This window comes from Varanus komodoensis, unplaced genomic scaffold (assembly GCF_004798865.1).
Source record: "Varanus komodoensis strain SLA01 unplaced genomic scaffold, ASM479886v1 scaffold7_3, whole genome shotgun sequence".
NCBI classification, from domain to species: domain Eukaryota; kingdom Metazoa; phylum Chordata; class Lepidosauria; order Squamata; family Varanidae; genus Varanus; species Varanus komodoensis.
Window position 1 is genome coordinate 23,171,565 of NW_025336480.1, and position 20,704 is coordinate 23,192,268.

General features: G+C 39.3%; 1 protein-coding gene across 6 annotated transcripts in view; it reads left to right on the top strand.

Moving 5' to 3' along the window:
* KIF16B (kinesin family member 16B) overlaps positions 1 to 20,704 on the top strand; it is a 133,681-nt gene that overhangs the window by 21,438 nt on the left and 91,539 nt on the right. For all 6 annotated transcript variants that reach the window (XM_044454116.1, XM_044454117.1, XM_044454119.1 and 3 more), the window contains exons 10-12: positions 1,516 to 1,691; positions 4,470 to 4,535; positions 6,128 to 6,187. In XM_044454116.1, coding sequence (XP_044310051.1) covers positions 1,516 to 1,691; positions 4,470 to 4,535; positions 6,128 to 6,187 — 302 coding nt within the window. The remainder of the gene's footprint in view (positions 1 to 1,515; positions 1,692 to 4,469; positions 4,536 to 6,127; positions 6,188 to 20,704) is intronic.

Below are 20,704 nucleotides of genomic sequence, written 5' to 3' on the forward strand. Positions count from 1 at the left end.
CATTCAATGGAGGTACTATTTCCTATTTGAATAGTGCTGATCTTTCAAGAAAGCTTTCATATTCTGTTGTAGAGGAACAGAGAGATGAAAGTAGAATTAATAAACAGCACTGGGTAATCCCCCCACACTTCATATTGAATACAGAATTCATTGATGTTCTTGTTATTAATAATAATAGTTCAAATTCGGAGTCTTCTTATATCAGGTGTTCTCAGAGCAACATGCATAAGTAAATTGAATACAATAAAACCCATGATAAAGCATATTAAAGGTGCTATCCTAGGCATTTTAGGAAAGAGAAAGCTTGTACAGTCCTAAGCATTCCCCTACCAACATGGCTGTCATGGAAATGCTGGGTTTGTAGGATTTTCTCAGTCTAAATAAACATAGGATTGTGCCCTAAAAGAATTTATAAGCAGTAACAATAATTTGAAATAGCTTATAAAAGAGATATAAATATCAAAGCAACTAAAACATGAGAAAGGATTTAAAAATTCATCTTTAAGCGATTCTCATAGTTTGGCATCTGAGGCCATTTATGATGTGGCCTTTATGATATGTAGAGCTTGGGAAGAAGAAAGATACATGGCAGTAGCTGACACAGAGAGATTGTGCTACACTTAGCCACCTCCTTGGGAGATGCAGTTGGGCCCTGCATCAGTTGCAGCACTAATTTGGGTTTCCGAAGTGTCCTCCATTCCTTTCTCAAAACATAGGGTCTTTGTAACAGGGAAGTGGGAGCTCGTAAGCATTTAAAGAACTAACACAGTCCATGAGGCTTTGCTTTGAATTCATCAGCAAGGCGCAGAGATGCATGTCTGGCCGCACTTGTTGCAGTGTCGGTCCACAGGAGGGTCAAGTCAAATGAGTAAAGTGGCTGGCTTTGTCCCATTTTTGCTGCAACACACTGACTACTGCACTGCTCAGAACAACATGGGAAGTCTCCCCACAATGAGTCAGATCATTGGTCCAGCCAGCCCCGTATTGTTGATGCTGGCTGGCAGTGGCAGGGTTTCAGGCAGGAATTTTTCCTGCCCTTTCTGAAGATGCTAGGAATTGAACCTGGGTCCTCTTGCATGCTATTGAGCTGCAACCCTCACTGTTGCCTGATCTAGGAATTTTCACTAAAGATAGTAGAAAGTAGAGCTATTTTGTTAGTGGAAGCAAGGCAGAAAACAAAATATTTGTGTTGTTATTCGGACTCCCCACATTTATGTCTTACGGCATTCTTTGTGGTCTCCATGCATCACACATATGGGCTCTGTGCCTGCTTCAAGCCCATATGTATAAATGCACAGATGACCACTCAAAGAATCATACTTAGAGGTAAACATCCTGTCTTTATTTATTTAGAAGGATACTGTACCTTTCTCCCTTTCTCACAGAAGCTTGAACTATCATCCTAATCATAGTGAAATATACCATTTGCTCTCTCTTCACTCACAAGGGTCTTTTAGGACTTCTGAATGAAAAGCTGGTATTTGTATAACATAATTCTGAATGTATTTTCCTCAGCTATTTCACCTGCTGATGTTAATTATGGAGAAACCTTAAGTACCCTTCGCTATGCAAACCGAGCTAAAAACATAATCAACAAGCCTACCATTAATGAGGATCCAAACGTCAAGCTAATTCGTGAGCTTCGAGCTGAAATAGCCCGCCTCAAAACTCTTCTTGCTCAAGGGAATCAGGTTAGCTCGCAGTTGAACCACAAGTAATTTCTTTGCGTGACACCTTATGTTTATTTAACTTAAGGAGCATTCTCTTTGTCAGTTACACTGCTGTGTATTAAATCAGGTTGTGTCAGATAGTTTCCTTCAGTTGGCTGGCAGTGGCAAGGTTTGCCTTTGGTTATTGGATAACCTAGAACAATGCCTCATATTTGTTAAATCTTCATATTATTTCTTTTTTATTGTAAAGTATTGAGGATTCCTCTAGAGTTTGTCCCATTCCTAGATTCCACCAAGCTATTTAGAGTAGTTAAAACCAAAATGTATTGTGAGTAGCTCCAAAATGATCTCTCCATACTGGGAGAATGAACACCAAAATGGCCAATGTGATTCAATGTAAGTGGCCAATGATGATTCAATGCATCAAGTATATTGATGCAAAAATCTCCAACTTATGAATTAGTGGGATCTGATCAGGAAAGTGAGCTTGGGGTTGTGGAGGGTAGCTTGATGAAACTTTTGACCCAGTGTGCAGCTGCTGTAAAAAGGTCAATGCCATGTTAGAAAATAAAGCTACCAATGTCATAGTGCCCTTATACAAATCTCTGATGTGACTACACTTTGAGTATTGTGTATAGTTATGCGTGCCGCTCGTAAAAATGCGTATTACACAGCTGGGAAAAGTGTAGAAAAAGGCAACTAAAAAGAGCAAGGAGCAAGTACCCTCTGAAGAAGGCTTATAACAGCTGAATAAGGGAAGATGTGGTTGAAGTGTACAGAATAATTTCACAGTGTGGATTGGGAGACGTATTTCCTCCCACTCCCATAACATGACAATGCAGGGTCATCCCAGGAAGTTTATTGGTGGGAGACAGATGAAAGAAAGAATTCACTTCTGCAAAAGGCAGCAATGGCCACCAATTTGGATGGCTTTAAAAGGAATAGGGATGCATCAAAGTGCTGCGGGATCTGTCCCTTTAGTGTCCACAGACTTCCTCTCAGGCTCAGCGCTGTCTTAGAAAGGTGAGCTTAGCCAAAAGGAAGCCAGTGACACCCATGAAACTGCCCCTGGCAACTTTCTTCTGCATCAAGTGCAGTAGCACAAACTAAAGCTGCTGTCGGAGTGGAAGAGGGGTGCTGCTGACACAGCATTTGTGTGGGGCTTCCTTCCTGGCAAGTGTCATGCAAATGCTGGGCACACTTGCCAGGACGTTGCACTCACCACTGCATCAAAGCAGAGCAGAGCTGGGGGAGCTGAGCCCAGGGAATCCAGCTGATCCCCAAAAGCAGATTCCTTGCACATCCCTAGCTAGACAAAATTCATGGAGGAGAAGGCGATCAATAGCTACTGGTTCTGGTGGCTTTATGCTACCTCAGTGTGCCTGTGTTGCTGGGAGATCATGGGCAGGAGGGGGCTGTTGGGCCCATGCCTGGCTTGTGGGTTTCACTTGGGCAGCTTGTTGGTTAGTGTGTGAGGACAAAGTTGAACTAGATCCAGCACTGGGCCAACCCAGCATTGCCTTTCTCCTGTTTCCCTTTCTGTTCCAAAAAGGAACCCCAGCAGCTTGAAGCCAGGCAAATTAAACATGTTTGTGTTGCCTTTCTAAAAGTAATCAGGGAAGGGGCTGGTTTAGCTTTCCTTGGGAAGGAATTCTGGAGCTGGGGTGCTGCCAAAGACTCTGTCCCCAACAACTACGTTTCTTTTGGTGGTGGGGTATGGATACAGAAGAAGGACATAGAATGAGTTGCGATTGCCTTTGCTATGAAACACATTAAGTGGTATAAAAGAGAGGAAGGCCCCTGTATGTATGTATATTATAGCTTTCCTTTAATTACCAAAAGGTGAAATTTATTTTAACGGACACATTCAATCTTCTTTATAGATGGGGAGGGGACTAGGGTGACCGTTTGTGTGTTGCAAAAGAAGACAGGCATTTGCATATGCTTATTTATGAGGACAGATACAACTATACAAATTATAATAATAATTTAAATAGGAATACAGTGTATCTCAGTGTAGTGAGAAAGATGCAACCAGGCAGCTTATCATCTGCCTAGTATCTAACTGCTGACGGGTAAACTTCAAGGTGTATGATGCTGTCCCTTCAAATAACGGACTACATAATAGTATACATGAGTACTTTTCGTGGGGAGGGGTGGCAACCAGAGGAGTTCAAAGGGGTGAGTGGAGAGTTGGGTTGGTGAATGAATGTGTGACTAGCACGGAGATTATGGTTGGCATAAAAAGTAGGAAAATAATGAGTAGCAGAAGGAGAAGGTGGATAGCTAGGCTAAAGAGAAGGAAGCTGGACATAGTAGAATTGGTAGTGGGAAGTGAAGTACAGGACTGGGTACTGTGGTTGAAATGGCAAAAAGGAAACTGATATGCAACAGGTATGCATATACTGTACTTTGAATAGGAACCAGGAAATGCATAGGAAGATGCTATAGAATTTGTACTTTTTTTAAAGGGAAGCTTTTTCACATGTACACCCACTTTCTGTAGGAAAGGGGGAGCCATCAGCACTTGCACTTATGTAAAGGTTCTTGTCATTTGTGAGGTCCAACTTGAGAGTTAAGGAACAAATTGCAATCAATGACATATAAAACAAACTGTTCATGTTGAAACAAATTGTTCTCCGTTCTTATAAGACTCCACTGGGACCTCTTTCTTGAAGACACAGCACCACTAAATAACTTCTGCTAAAGCTACTGAAAGTTACTGACTAAAGAGTGTGCTATAAACTGTGGTATATAACAGCTCATATCTTGATGTATAATCGTGTTTCTTTTGTCTAGATTGCACTTCTGGATTCTCCAACAGCATTAAGTATGGAAGAAAAACTTCAGCAGAATGAAGCAAGAGTAAGCTTTAGTTTGATGTAAAAATCCCCAGTCCTTTCAGCACAGTCTTATTCATGTCTGCTTGGGAGTAAGACCTATTTAATTCAGTAGAGCTTATTCCTTGATAAGCATGCATAGGATTGCAGTCTTTGTCTATTACAGCTTTGACAACTCATTTCAAAGACCTCATGTAAAATGTTTCTGATTTTAAGTTACATTTTGTCCATTTTGAAGCATGTAATATGCTGCCCTTGAGTAAAAGCAGTTAGGATAGCATACAGCAGTATTTATTTATTTATTTATTTATTTTAAAGTAAAATAGCAGAACACCGTATTTGCTATCAGTTAGCATGTAATTTATTTATCTTTTGGTTAAGATCACTGTGTGTGTGTGTGTGTGCGTGCGCGTGCGCGCGCGTGCGCACATGCACACAAGTGCCTGTATGTGTGTAAAAGGATAGAGGTATTCCTTAGTATATAAGCTCCTGGAAGACTATACCACTATTCTAGCTGGTGGGAATTTACTTAAACAAAGAAAAGAACTTTGCTTGTTTCTTGTGCCTGACTCTTAATCTCACAGCTGTAGATTGTTTTATATTTTATGTTGATAAGCTGTTGATTGTTGATATTTTATGTTGTAAATTTTCAAATACATTTACAGACATAGGTATCCTACACAGATATAGGATATGCCATAAAGCTGTGATTGGCCACAGCTTATTGAATGAGCATTCAATAGCAAACTCAGGTTACCTTTACATAATGTGTGAAATAGCATGCCTAAAGCAAAGAGAACTCATGAGAAAAAACTATATCGGCTAGGTAAATTGGTCAATGGAGTTGGTTTGGCTTCTCATATCTACCAACTCCTACCTCAGCTGTCAACACCTCCAAAATTTTATATATATTGCACCCAAACTCAGATGCAAAGCATTGACAGTATCAAAAGGTAAAAAAGTGAACAAGTATCTTCTCAAAGAGTGCAAATACTTCTATTTGTCATTTCTTTAAAACTCCTCAAACATAGTTTTGTATTTCTTTCTGGGTAAGATAAGATTATGTTGGTTAATAACTGTTGTGAGCACTATCCAGTATAAACACTTCAGAAATGTGCTAATTGGAATATATTAGTCATGATCTGGCAGTAATCATTCCTTGTCCTGTTCAGAAATGTATCTTTGTGCAAGAAGTATATTGAGTTTTATTTTTGTTATCTTTTGTTAACCTCTCATTAGTATGTTACATGATAGATTCATGCTAATTACAAGAAGCCTAATTACTTGAAATTCTATCTGTAATTTATGATAGTCTTCAGGTTAATGCAGGAATTAATTGGTTTTGCAATCTAAGCCCATTACTCCCCATGTTTAACTGAAAAGGGGAGCTCCTTTCTTTTAATTGAATACATTTTTTAAAATACTGTTCTTTCAAATTAATTACTATAGGATCAGAACCACAAGATTATTAAAGTGGTAAAACTGGGATGCAGGTAGAAATAGATAAGGTGAACCAGTGTTAGGCCAACCTAAATTCTTTGGAGAGTAGATATGAAGCAATGAATAATTTTAATAATGGAATTTTATTTGTGAATAATACACTGATTTATTTTATAGGTGCAAGAGCTAACCAAAGAGTGGACTAACAAGTGGAATGAAACCCAAAATATACTAAAAGTAAGAGACTATAAATGCTTCTTTGTCAAAACATTCAGTTGTATAAGGATTGGGTTCTTTTATTTGTTTTTATAGATTTTTATTATGACCATTCTTGTTAAATATAATTTCAAAATGTCTTGCTCTTTCTAGCTTAAAGAACTTAACTTGAGGAGAACTTGAGTAACAGCTTTTTCAAAAGGAAGAACTTTTATAATGATTAAAATTAAAAGTTACAAAGAAGTGGGCAAGTTCTTTATCATGCTAGTTGTTAAATGCAAAACAAAACAAAAAATCAGTGACAGCATGGAACAGATACTTCTGGGTTTGATGAGAGGCCAGGAATAATAACAGGATGGAATTAAGGAAATCATAAACAGAAATAAATAGGTCATTGTTTATTAAAGGATCTCTGGTTATAGCAGAAGGCTACAGAGAAGTTGGACTTCTGTCTCAGAAAATGTAAAGGTCAGCAGTTAACTTAGATTTGCCTCTAGAAAAAAATTGGAGTGATAAGTTCTCACATAAGGCAAAGGGCAGAAGTTAGGAAAAACCTGCCAAGAAAAATGTATAGCTAAACATATAAGTTGCATCTTAGTAGTAAAATACATTGTTATTGTTACTCATAGCATATGCTTGTGTTGTTTTGGGTTTATTTTATATCAGGCTCAGCAAGTATGTTACCAGGAGGAGTTGCATTTTTTGATCAATGTGTCAAATTAGCAGAATCCCAGTGAATGTTCAAACAAAAACTGTCTGGCACCGCATTAATCCTTGTGGTATATACTATATTCACAATAAGAAAAGCAAAGCAAAGAAGTACATGGTCACAAAGATGTCACACTGTTTCTTTGTATCCACCCTCCGTAACTGCAGCACGGGAAACCATGGTGGTAAATTACACAGCTCAATTTATTGTTCTCTTCTGCAAATGGCAAGCCTATGCTCCATGAGGGAGTGTTGGCTGCACTAGCTGCTGAGGTTCTTGGAGTGTTATGCTTGCCTAAAGAGGTTCATTGAATTGTGGCCTTTCTTCATATTTGGGACATAGTGTGATAGCACCGCCTTGTTCCTGCTTCTCTCTCTCTCTCTCTCTCTCTCTCTCTCTCTCTCTCTCTCTCTCTCTCTCTCACACACACACACACACACACACACACACACACCCCCTCTTTCTCCCCCCCCCCCCCGCCCAACTCTGTGTTTACAGCATTTAATGAAAGGTAAGCACTTCAGAGCCAATATGTGTGCTGTCACCTGACTTGCCAATAACATAATGACTTCAAAATACACAGTCTGGAATGCAGTGTTGCACTGAAAACTACTAGGCAGATGGCAAGACAGAATGAACTGATCTGTTTAATTTCTACCTAGAAAATGAATTGGGAATTAAAATATTCATCTACTTCAAATTGTGTAATTTTTACACGATAGGAATCTTTTTTAATAGTAGTAGTCTCTTTTTTATCAGCTGCTTTTGTTTGGTTCCTAACCCTAACACTCCTCCATTTTGATCTTATGAAAATAGCTTATGTTTCACATTTTAACTTGCATCCACACAACATGCTTGCTTTAGGGGAAATGGAAACTACAGCTAATTTATTTGTTCTACTTTACTGGCACATTCTTACACTGTGTTTTTGGATGAAGCAAACTTTAAGTGTATGCTATAAAGTACACCGTTTCTGCTTCAGCTGGAATGCTAAACAGCTGGAAATGTTAGCTTTCCAGAACTTCCTTTGGCTCCCCATATAATTGTAGATACAACTCTGCTTTCTCTTGTGAACCATTTTCATGTCAGCATATACCTGTCTCAAAGTGGGTAACTGAATAAAATGGACACATCTTTCTGACATGAGGGGCATCCTTAACCTGTTTATTTCTAAAGAAACTCTCCCCCAGGTGGCTTGAAGTATAAAGAGCTGTGCAAATCTGAAGCTCACTGCAGCTATAATAAACCATAGAGTATCATGACACTTGAAGCAGCTCAAAGTTTAGGTTTCTTTCTGTTCTTTCTGATGTATAAGACAACACATTTGAAATAACTCTAGTTATTATATGCAGTTACAAACTGCTGTTTCAAGCACCCATGTTTGTTGTTAGTTGCAATGTGTTACTTCTAGTTGACCCCATTGAGCTTGTTGGGGCAACTGAACCCTAATTTTAGAGCAGTTTTTGCTGTGTAAATGCAAACAGATTGTAGTGACGAGATCTATAAAAATATAGTTCAAGTATCTCTTTCAGTGTAGTAACAATGACTGGGTTTGCACAGTGCAGCAACCCATCCTGAGTAAAAAGCTATGATGGGCTGTCTTGTCAAGTAGGATGTCTTGTTTGTGGGCAGCAAGCACTGTGACAACCTGTGGCTTTTTGTGGGGGTTGTCCAACCCGCAACAGGTTGCCATGTGATTTGAACCTGAGCAGCTGACCCCATCATCACTTATGAGAAGTGGTCAGCATGCCAAGTTCTCCTGAACCACCACCACTGACGGGTACTCTGGTAATGTCCAAGTAGCAGTAGCTCGGCCTTTCTGTTCCACTCACAATCCCTTTGTGATCACCCCTCCAGTTTTTTATTCCTTTTCTTTATATGATCTCTGCCAGTAGCATTTCATGGCTGTCCTTTTCCCTGTCAGAAAGTACTATTTAACAGCAAGAAATTTATTTTAGGAAACTCTTTGTTTTAACAGCTGTCAAAATTCCACACTCCCATAAACAGCGTAGGATGAACCATTCCTCTTTCCGAAGCCCCTAGAGTTTCCAGGAAGGGTGGAAAAGGTGGAGAATGCAGGGAACGGTGGGGTCCACAGGGTGTGATGTACTTAAAAGCATCTTTTTGCTTTTGCTTGACAGCTTACTGTTTGACAGTTGGCAGGTGAGAAGTGGTACTTGCTTGTTCTGTGGCCATGGCCAGGACATACTGCACTTTAACAGCAGGTTGCTACCACAGCATTGAGCATACAAAACTTTCACTGTGGTCACCCACAAATGTGCACTTCCAAACCACTGACCAAAATCAACGAAGATTTATTTGTACACATTTCTGGCTTATTTTGTAAAGAAAGGTGGCAAACCAGTGACAGCCTTTCCAGTGTGCTCCTGTGGCACTGTGGAGGGGCTCTTAGGGGCTGTCACGGTCAGGCATTGCCAAAGGATGACAGAAGGGACAAAGCTGAAGTGGTACCCAAAAAGGAGTAGGAGAGCAGGGGAAGGAGACGGTTGCTTCAGCTGCAAAGCCTGTAGAAAACCGTTGAGAGGGTGGAAAGTGCAGGAGGGCTCAGACAACCCACCATGAGCTTAGTTTTCTGTCAGCTGTACTGTGGGCTGTTCCACGAACAGCTGACACTGTGTAGTTTATTTGCAGGGTGGGTTGCTCTGCCATGTGAACTCATCCACTGTTTGATGAAATTGCAAAGTTACCGTATTTTTCCATGTATAAGACAATACTTTTTCTTAAAAATATTTACCTAAAAATGGAGGGGTGTCTTATACACGGGGGGCCGAGAGGAGAACCGCGGTTGCAAAACTGCCTATACCTTATCTCTGCAAACTAAACTCACGAGTGAAACTTTCGATTGCGGAAACAAGCTAACAGGTTTCCTCCAATCATGAGCCTTATGTAACTGACGTCAGCTGATGCTGCAGAGAGCGTGTAGCCCAGGGGTCCTCAAACTTTTTCAACAGGGGGCCAGTTGAAAGGCAGCGGGTGTGCTCGGGGGGGGGATGGGCACGATCGTGGGTGCGCTCAGGGGGACTGGCGCGATCATGGGCACCCGCATGGGGAGGCGGTGGGCGCATGTGTGCAGTGAGGCAGCAGCTTGCTCGCTCGGAGATCGGTAAGAAAAGTGGGGGGGTGTCCTATACATGGGGGCATCTTATAGACGGAAAACTACGGTACATAGGCTTTAAGTATGACAAATTTTGGAAACTTACTTTCATTACTGCTGCTTTATAGGAGCAGTACACACAAGGTTTTTAATGTCTTTTAAAAATAAAGAGAGAGAAACATAGGCATAGACAGGTTGAGTATTTTACATTTTGGCAAGAAGCTTTATTTGTATTTTAGATTCAGAAAGTACTTTCTTGCATTTATTTTCTATTGTATGTACATAAGAATAGGTTGCCTGGTTTCATGTATGAGTTGGGCTGTCAGTTAATGTTAAAAGACAAAAATAATATTCCAGTTTTCTAAACAAGAAAGAGCTGCTTTTTGGTAGTCCTTTTTTATTTTCCAGAACTGTGGATTTTTATTAGACCATCTTACCATAATTGTTCAGTATTAGATCTGCTTTTGTAACTTGGAGATACATAATGTTTGCCCAGATTTATGTATGTATTAGTTTACGATGTTGTGAAAAGCTTAGATTTGAAATCCAAGCAAAGTGTTGACTGCTTTGACCCCATCTGCTGTGCACAGCCTTCCCAAATATCACCAGCTTTGTCAATACAAAATCTACACACCATAAAATGTGTATTTGAGGGAAAATGTTCTCGTCTTTACAGGTGCCTTACTAAATTTGTTCTGATCACTCCATCTACTGCAATGAATAGCTTTTTATTTTTCACATTCTGAGATTTGAGTAACTGGAACTTAAACTTTGCCTCAACTTGTTTAGGTCTTGCTCCGAGTGCATTCATCAGGCCAGATATGCCACGTTATATAGTTTATTGTATGAAAAAAAACAAACAGTGTCGGATAGTTAGAATATCTGCTACAACAAACATTGCTTGTAAAGAAAGGATTGTAGCTTCCTATTGATAAGCTTATTTTTCACATGGACATGCTGTGTGATGTCTGTATGAAGCTTAATGTGGCAAGTCAGACTGCTTTTCAGTTTGTTTGAGTGTTGGATTGCAGAGAATGCTCACTTGGCTGTCTCCTAAGAAGGGGATGCTTTAAGTCTTAGTTTCTTAGGTCCTGGCACATTAATTATTTCATAATGGCCCCAGAGTCAAAGAAAAGGAAACATTTTATGTTTATTATTACTGGTGGAATATTTCTGTCTTACTTTTGCAATGCCTTGGTTCCAATGAAAACAAGTTATGTGGGTTGTAAATGTTGAGTTTCAAACTGCTCAGCATTTTTCAGCATTTTATCATTCATATGAGAAACACTTTGGGCACGAATCTAAATAGACAGATTCACTGAAGTAATCATTTTGTGGTGGCTATTTCCAACTGTTCCAAACAGTTGTGTCCTAGTTTTTATGTTCCTAGCACATTCAAACTTATATTTTACCTTTATATCTCTTGATAGGTTAAATCAGGGATAGCAAATTCTTTAGCATGGGGAACTAAATTCTCCCATGATGATGCCACTTATTGCACACTTTCAAACACATAGAGGCACATGGGCAGGTAATTCAGCCTCGCAAATCTAAAGAAACTTTCCAGGGCTTAAATGTCTCAGAGTTCTTACACTACTGCAGAATCTTCCAGGCATTATCTTGGAGTTGAAACTGAATGAGTATTGTTGATATTTGTCCTGTGCCATTAACAGACAGAACCAGGCAATTCTATGATCTACTTTGCCAGAAAAAGAACTGAACATTTTAATCTTTGAGCAATTATGTATGCTTCACACATCTCATAGGAAGGCAGAAGGTTACCTCAAAAACTCCAAACTGAATTAGCATTGCTTGGCTAACAGAATAGAAGGAGGCAGACATTCTGGGGGTGCCTAGTCAGATTTTAGGCTACAGAAGTTTGGAATCAGCCACATTTTCAAAAGCCAGCTTATTTTTTTTTCCTCAGGTTTACTTCTTAAAGTATCTTTATTTTCCAAATTATATATAGAATAATAAGAAGAAAACAAAAAGTGGCATGAAATCATTTAGGAGATAATCCAGATCTTTCAGAGTAAATAACGACTTTCTGTTAAAAGGAGCCCTTTTAAAGCTCCACTTTCCTTATCTTTAATTCTTTCTGTCTCTTGCTTTACCTCTTCTTGTATACATAAACCTTTTTAATTTTAGTGTACTTTTCTTCAAAATTTTAATTGTGCTGTCATGTTACAATTCTGTTTATGCAGTAGGTCTGTTTAGTTATGCTGAACTTCGTTAATTTGACCACAGTAGCTTCAATATTCCATTTCCCCACACAAGCCCCCACAATCTCTTTTCTCACTCTGTTGGTTACTTTCTACAGTTCTCCCCCCCCCCACCCATCTATCTAATTTCCTTCTCTTATCCTTACCCTTTTCTTCTACTGATTTAGTATGCCTAGTCATCCATGTCATGGTTCCTCACCCTCCTGTCTTCACCTCAGGAAGTTCAGCATGCCTGCTTGTCCTCCCAGCCAGCATGCTGCCTCCCTTTGTTCCAGAACAATGTTAGCAATAATTCTGATGACAATGCCAACAAGATGGAATATAAAACTGGGACTTAAGGCAGTAAAGCCTTCCTCCTTGTCATCAAACCTTTGTCTAAATGCTCCACAGTCCAGAAATGTTCTTCCCACAAATATGTCCTGGGCTTACGTAGGCTTTATTGTCATTAGGTCAGCTGTTTAATGCCAGACAGCCTCTTCTAGCATATCTCTTTGTCAGACAGTCAGATCTCTGAAAGCTTGGCCACTTGTCGAGATTAGTTTCCACAACTGTCCCTTTCTTCTGAAATTGAGGGCAAAACAAGCAGCTGTTCTGGTGTGCTGTAACAATGGGTATAGTGCCTGTGGAAATGGCTTTATTTGCTAGTTACCTGCTTGCTTCACCATAAGCACAAAAGGCAGGTTGCCATGTCCTCGCAACCTTTACAAAAGCGAATTGGGAAAGGGTGTGGTGATCCATGCTTCAGCCTTCTGGTTAAGTTAATGGATACCTACCTCAGTATCCATTCAGGGCATAACAGCCCCTATTATAAACTAGCTGAATTGCTGTGTAAATGGATCCCAGTATGTTTGAAAGTCAGCCAAACCAAAGCCATGTATCTAGCTTGTAATTGTAAATCTCATCTTATTGACAGCAATGAGGATTTTACATCTAAATGTTTGGAGCTACCAGGTTATTAGCAACAACCAGTACCTGAATGATCCATTACTGTTTACATGCTAACACTGACTTAGCTAAAAATCATCTGTTGAAGCGCAGAATTTCAGTTTCAGGTTCTATAATTTCTGTACTTCTTTCTTTGTGGCCAGGTTTGCAGAATCCATGGGCTGTTGTCAGGTTCTGGGTGGCTTGTTACCCATAGCAACAAGGCACTCTAGCCAAGTTTTCATGACATAACAAGCTGCGAAGCTGAGCATGATCATCCAAATTCCCTTGGTACAACAACCAGCACACATGATGTAGAAATAAACTATGGTGTCTTGCTTCTCCTTCTTGGTCCTGTATGCATGTGTTTGTATGTGCTACAAATTATGTAATACAGAAATGTAATAAGTAGAAATGACCAATGTTACAAATGTGTTTGATATTTAATATATAAAAGGTATTCATAAGTTCTTAGCATAGCAGTGCAATCTGTAAAAGAAACAAAAATAGAATCTTTGCAAGCAACCCAATATGCACTGTTTCTTAGCTATGAGTTGGATAATATGAATTAACAATTTGGATTAATTTCAGATTTGCTGATGCCCCAAAATGGTTCTGAAAATGGGATTATGAACCTGTCCAAAAGGATCTCTCCAATTTGAGCGAAAGGGCAAAAAGTAGCATACAAAGTTTAATAGAAGTGATATGCCTTGGGGCAAAAAACTACATATATGTGAATAGTGGATAATGTAGGGGAGATGTCCGGCCAGGTACAGCAGTGTGAAAAGGGCAAATTCCATGTTGGAGAAAATTAAGAAAGGAGTAGAAAATAAAACTTCCAGTATCTTAATGCCTCTATTCAAATCTGTGGTGTGACATAGTCAATGAGTATCAAAAAAGATGTAGCAAAGCTGGAAAAGATGTAGAAAAGAGCAACTTGTAGCTTCCTGTAACATTGCTAAGGAAAGTTAGATTTCTTGAAATACCCCTTGTTATATAACTTGTAATATGCTGGGGCATGGAAGTCTTTGTCTGCTACTCTTGCTGCTTTGAAGTTCTGGCTCTTTAGATTTTCCTTATGTACCAGGGATACACCCTTTGAAAATATATGAAACATCTGTTGTCACTTTTATTCTCTCTGTTCTCTTTGTGCCTTATTTTCATTGTTCAGAAGCTCTCTGAGAGAGTACATGACTTCTAAACAGAAAACAGCATCAGAGTTGTGCATTTGTGCTTTTATTGCATTATTTGCTATGAGGAAAATCTAGCTTCTGACTTTCCAAAACATGTCTGCACTTCATTTTTTGCAGCACTAGATGTCACTGCAAATGCAGATATTTGATTTCCCCCCACTCCTATGGAGGTCTCTGACTATTTCAAAGGGAAATGTAGCTGGAATAATCTGGCTTCATGTTCTGTTGAGATAGCAGTTTGAGGAACTGTGAAACATTGCTATGGGTGCATATTATAATAAGATAATGTAATTCAGGCTGAAGAACATGCAAACAACTGTTGTTCTTTGTGGCAATGCACATGTGATCATACAGATAAATTATACATTAGTTTTCATTGTAACTCATTTCAAATTATGTTGATAGATTTTGCAGTAGAAAAAGTCTTAATAACAGGAGGCCTATTTCTTCTTTCGGAAGCGACTGTATTCATGGAGAAGAAAAACCTCATTGGCAGTGGGATTTCTATTCCCAATATAGATCTCAGCTTTTAGGAGAGATTTTCATCAGGAACTCAACAGTAAAGGAAAGGGTTAAATTCTGCCTGCCTGTTCGCTGTAATCCTATCAGTTCTCTCTCACACACAGCAAGATATACATCCATTGATACTATTTGATTTTTATAGCATGTTAAATGCAAAAAGCAATTATTCAAACTAGACTTTATAGTTTGCATTTGTTTGAGGAGAAGAAACAGCCTTCAAGGTTTTTCTGATCTTTGGGGCCCGAAAAATGTCATGTTATGGCAGAGGGGGAAGGGATGCAGAGGACTCAGACCAAATTTAAGCAAGTTAAAAACAAAAGGAAACCACTTCAGGTAATAGTAGCCAAGTGCGGCTACTTTTCAAGACAGAAAGGGCCAGATGGGGGACATTCTTGTCTTCTGAGACATTACTCAACTGTGTCATTCTGCTCATGCAAATTATGTTGTGCTAATGGAAATTATGTACAGGAGGAAAATCCTACTAAGGTGACATTTACAAAGGCAGAGGCACACATTATGCTTGTACAACTGCTTGTGCATCATAGTTGTGCAAATGTAATGCAGAACTGGGTAACTCAGTGGAAAGATTTGGCAGAGCTCTTCTAGCAGCATTTGAGCTTGTAGGATGACACAGTTAAATATGGCCCTTTGCTTTTACAAATGGTGTCTGTTCCTACAGGCCATGATACAAGCATCCTGTGAAGGAAGAAGATGCTATAGCATGGGTTCTAAGCTCCTGTGAGCAGAACACTGGTCATAGGATGCTCCTGTTGACACCAGAGGTGTGGGGTGTTATGGAAGAGCAATTACCACCAGAATTTCCACCAAAAGAGCTGTTGCCCGCTTCCCTAGGGGAAGGAAGAAATGATCTTGGGAAGAAGAAACAAGGCATGTTGTGCTTGCCTTGCAGATACTGAAGATATGATGTTGACTGGTCCAGATCCAGTTACTAGGAGTGTGGAAATAATAACGGTTGTGGCTGCATCATTACCTTTTGAAAGCAATTATTCCTCTCCTCTAACACAGAGTAGGCAATATGGTGCTCTCTGTATGTTTTGGACTACAATTCATGTAAGACCCATCCAGCATAGCTAATGTCTGAGGATTATGGGAATTGACTTCAGTCAGAGATACCTGGATTCATCCAGATTTCTGCATTATCTTGGAGATATTGTCATTAAATGACAGCATTCCCTTTGGAGTTCTCTTCCTGAACTATGTAGAAGAGAAGATTGACCATGGCTATGGGAAGTGTAGCCCCACTGGCTGCTTTGCTACTACAGGTCTTTTTTTGTTTACACACAACCTTTGACTCATGAAACAATAATGCATGTGTCTTTTAACTTGAGCTTATCCTTACAATTTATTCTGGAAGCATAGGGCAATGCAATGTTTTTCCAGGTGCAAAGTTGGTGGTGCTACATCTCATCCTATGGATGTTAGTGCTATCCAGTATACTAGAGCCAGGTTAGACACACGGAAGATTTGTGATTGTATTTCGAGACAGCCTTTTCTTTGGTTAAAAGCAGCTGCTATGTGGTGACTGGATTTGATCAGGGCTGTGGTAAGTGGAACAAGGTTTTAAAAATCTTTCCTCCTGTGTCATTGCTCTAGTGGAAATTCCCTTTTCCAAGCAATTAGCTGTCAAGGGTATTAAAGACAACACAAAATAGTGGAAGCACTGGATTCTTGATGGGTGGATGGGTGGGTGAAATTTGATAGCAAAAGAGTACAGGGGAAAAGGGTAAACCTAGACACATGTTGTGTCATACATAGCCTGAGTGTAATTTGAGGGTATTTTTTAAAAAGTAAAATATACTGGGGGATCATACAATGGCTGTCCCAGCTGACATCTAGTTTGATCCTCAGCTTGGAAGTATTCACGGAGTACAACTTCTGAAATATAATGATGAGAAGTGCACTATATCTGTTGGCACAATAGGTACTTCCACACAGTTGTCTGTGTTATATCTAGACTTAGGCAGATTGAACACAGTGCCCTGGAATAAGGGGTTTCCAGCATATAAAAATTTGTGGCAAAAGCTGAAGCTTGGTTAGATATTTTTCTCAGTTCCTTGCTGAACAGTCCTGTATAGATTAATCAAGTGGCCAGCCAGATTGGCATCTGACTGAAAACCCAGTATGCTTTGAGGAGGTTTTTTCCTTTTCAGATTTCTGTTCTCTCTGCCCCACTATGTTTCCACACCTTATGGAAATGTGGAGAGCCCCTCTGTCATTGAGATGTGAGTTTGCTGTTTATCAGGTTAAAATGCATATAACCTAGGGAATCAAGTTTGCTTATGTTTGTCAGCTAGTTTAATCATCTTTCTTTTAAGGTGTGCATAGATTATACACATTTATATGTAATTATCACCAGAACCATAAAATAGGTGCCTTGTCCTGGTATTGAAGAAAATGTAAGAGAACTTACAATTGTATTAACACATGCTTGTACTTTGTAATGAAACACATCTTTAATATTTTCCACAGTAAGAGAAAATATCAGAAACAAGTATGCCCTTAATGCACACTCCACCAATTGCAGCTCACCACCCTCAATTTAAGCTCCAGTCTGACTTTTAAATTCTTATTTAAAGATATTATGTTTATGGGTCTCATTCTCACAGACAGAACAAATTAGATTGAAGCTGCCTTCCAACTCTGTTACTCCATTAAAACAACAATTTGCATATTTCCCCCATCCTTTGTTATTCTGATTTTTTTTTAGATTGTTGGTTATTCTAGATTCTAGAATATTAGTACTGAAAGCATCCCTTGCAGTACAGATGGCTACAGTTTGGGAAAGTATCCCTCCCCCCCAACATACACACACAAAGAGAGACTGAAATAGTATGCATTAGAAAAAGCTGGATGCCTTCCAGCTCAGCTGCTGTTTCATAACATTCCTTCCTTTGACTCTTTCCCTGTTGGAGACTTTTGCTTGTGGCTGGTACATTGTATTTATGCAGGGGGGATTGTTAGTGAAATTAATGGGAGCTTTACCTGAACAAATACAGGTTATATTTAAATAAAACATTTACTAATTTAATCGTCATTACTAAAAATTAAGGCCATGTTTTCTGTAATAATGAAAAATGCTAATAGAACATAAATTATACAAGTGTTAGTGTGACAATAATAATTTCTTCTGTGTGTTAACAAACATCAATATTTACCTGGCTAAGTTATCAAACAATTCATGGGAGAGAGAAGTAATAAATAATGGAAAAGAGTAAATGGGTGGAAAGAGCAAGCTAACTTTATAAAATCTACAATGGATCTGTAATTTCCTTCCTCTCACCAACCTGAAAAGAATGGGCATCATTAATTGCACATCATTTCAGCTTTGGTATGCCAGTAGTTGCTCATTTGGACAAAACTGCACGCTACATCTGCCTTTTTAATTGACTCTCATTTTGGAGGTCTATTGATGCCTGGACTGCTTTGGCACCACCCATATTTTTCAGTAAGCTGTTCTTAACAGTTCTATGTATGTATAATGTATTGTCTTCCCCCACACACTTTATTTAGTTTGCTTTATTTAGTTTGTTTCTTCAACTGATTTTTTTGGTTGATTGATGAAGATAGTATGACCTGGCATATTGACAGGGAAAAGAAAATCTTAATACTAGGAAATCTCATCACAGAGCTCTGTGTGTGTGTGTATGTGTGTGTGTGTGTTGTGCCAGTTTTGTATATCTTTGCACATGGTTAATTACACAGCATAGGAAATTATTAATGTGCTACATAGAACATTTATTCTCTCTCTTGCACTGTATGAGTTGAGAATAAATGCCAAAATATCCAATGCTCAGTTCAGTTTCTAGGTCCTGGATTGGACCTAGATACTAGTGTGCACTATAGGACTGATGGTGGCAGGCTTCCCTACTCCCTCTTTGCCATATTAGCACTCTAAAAATATAGAGTCAATTCAATAGGAGCGTTTGACCTCCATTTCCAGAGGACTGGAAGGGATGTTGTGGGGACATGGAGTTGTCTGCTACTGCCAGTCCTGCCTAATCTGATTTAGATTTAGATGCCTAATTAGGCATCTACATAATCTAAAACCAGCCCCTTGACTACAGTGTGATTTATGTACTCCACTGAGGGTTTCGGGCAGAGTGATACGTAATCTAGAATTTGTATTCCTACATTTAGATCACACTTTTTTGCTCTTGCAAGGAAGCTAACACAAGGATCCTTCTCTCCATTTTATCCCCACAACTACCTTGTGAGGTAGGTTAGACCAAGATACAGTAATTGGCCTCAAACCATCAAGTAAGCTTCATGGCTGAATCGGACCAGTAGAACCCAGGTATCTTGAATCCCTGTCCCACATTCTTACTGCTGCAGCACACTGGCAACTCAGATAACTTAACAAAACTTTGTAAAATGATTCTAGTATTGTGCTGACAAGGCCCACTGAATAAGTTTTTTCCTTAATTAATCAGTGTCATATAACTTCCACAAGAATTTGAAATATGTCAAAATAACTTTCTCACAACAGGTTTTGGCATTAATAGTCTTGTCAATCATCCTCAGATGCTATTGAATTTTTTTTCAGTTTTCAACATTTTGTCTTAAAAAGCTTGATCGAAGAGATTGAGAACCATGTCAATTCTCATTAGGCAAGCTTTCAAGAATATCTGTGTAGGCTAGGATCCAGAGTTGCTGTAAATAGAATTTGGACCATGGGATACTTCTGCTGGAAGGAGGCAATTTTTAATAACCACTTTTTCCTTCTGTGCTACCTGGAAATCTCTTCTCTAAGGGATCCTCCCGGACAACATTGGGAGCTATAGCCTCTCTTCTTCCTGCCGGAAAGTTTATTCTGGATCTACCACATAGTATGTTTACTATGCAACCTACTTTATATTTCATACGTCAGTCATTGCAGTTGTCATGTGATAAATCATTGCTATTGTCATTTTGTACATGAAAAACTGAATCTACTTAGGGAAATTTAAGTACAGGTAACTGTTGATCCTGTGAAGTTTTAATTCTTCTGTACTTTTCCAAAAGGACTGAAACTGTTACCAGGACTGTTGTACAGTGTGTATACATAACTAGAATGTAGTGTTCATGCCTATAGTGCCCATTCCCTAGCATGCATAAGTAAAGAGCAGAAATACTTTATAAGCATTTTATCTAGGGTTCAGTTTACACCATTAGAAATACTTGATGATTTTTGGCATGAGTCTTCATGTTCATGTTCAATAGAGGAGACATTTGTACCCATCTGAGCCCTGCAGTACTATATATTTGCTAAGGACTTCCAGGATGAAATCTTATTTATTTATTGATTGATTGATTGATTTATATGCTGCCTTTTTCCTACGAAGGGCTCAAGGCAGCTTACATCTCCTCCTCCATCATATCCCCACAACAACAACCCTGTGAGGTAGGTTGGGCTGAGAGTCTGTGACTGGCCCAAAGTCACCCAGTTGGCTCCATGGCTGAGCGGGGACTAGAACCCAGATTGTCTGAGTCCCTGTCCCATGCTCTTAACCACTACACCACACTGGCTCTACAAATCTCTTGTATATTCCATGACTGAGAGTCCAATTCCATAGCAGTTGCATCAGGTCAGGTATGCAGAGCTCAGCGCAGTCAAGTTTTATTGGATGAGTTCCAGTTGGTTCAGCTTGAGAACATTGACAAGGTGCTTGGACAGGTTTAGGGAAGTGTATACATACTGGATCCTTGTCCTCCTTAGCTTATAACAATCAGCAAGGACAGAGCAACCAACTGGGCCAGTGGGGTGATTAATGCATCTTTATGAGAGGAAGGGGCCCCAAGCTCCCTCAGGAAATCTTCTCTAGACTTGGAAAATCTTAATAACTTTAGGCTGGT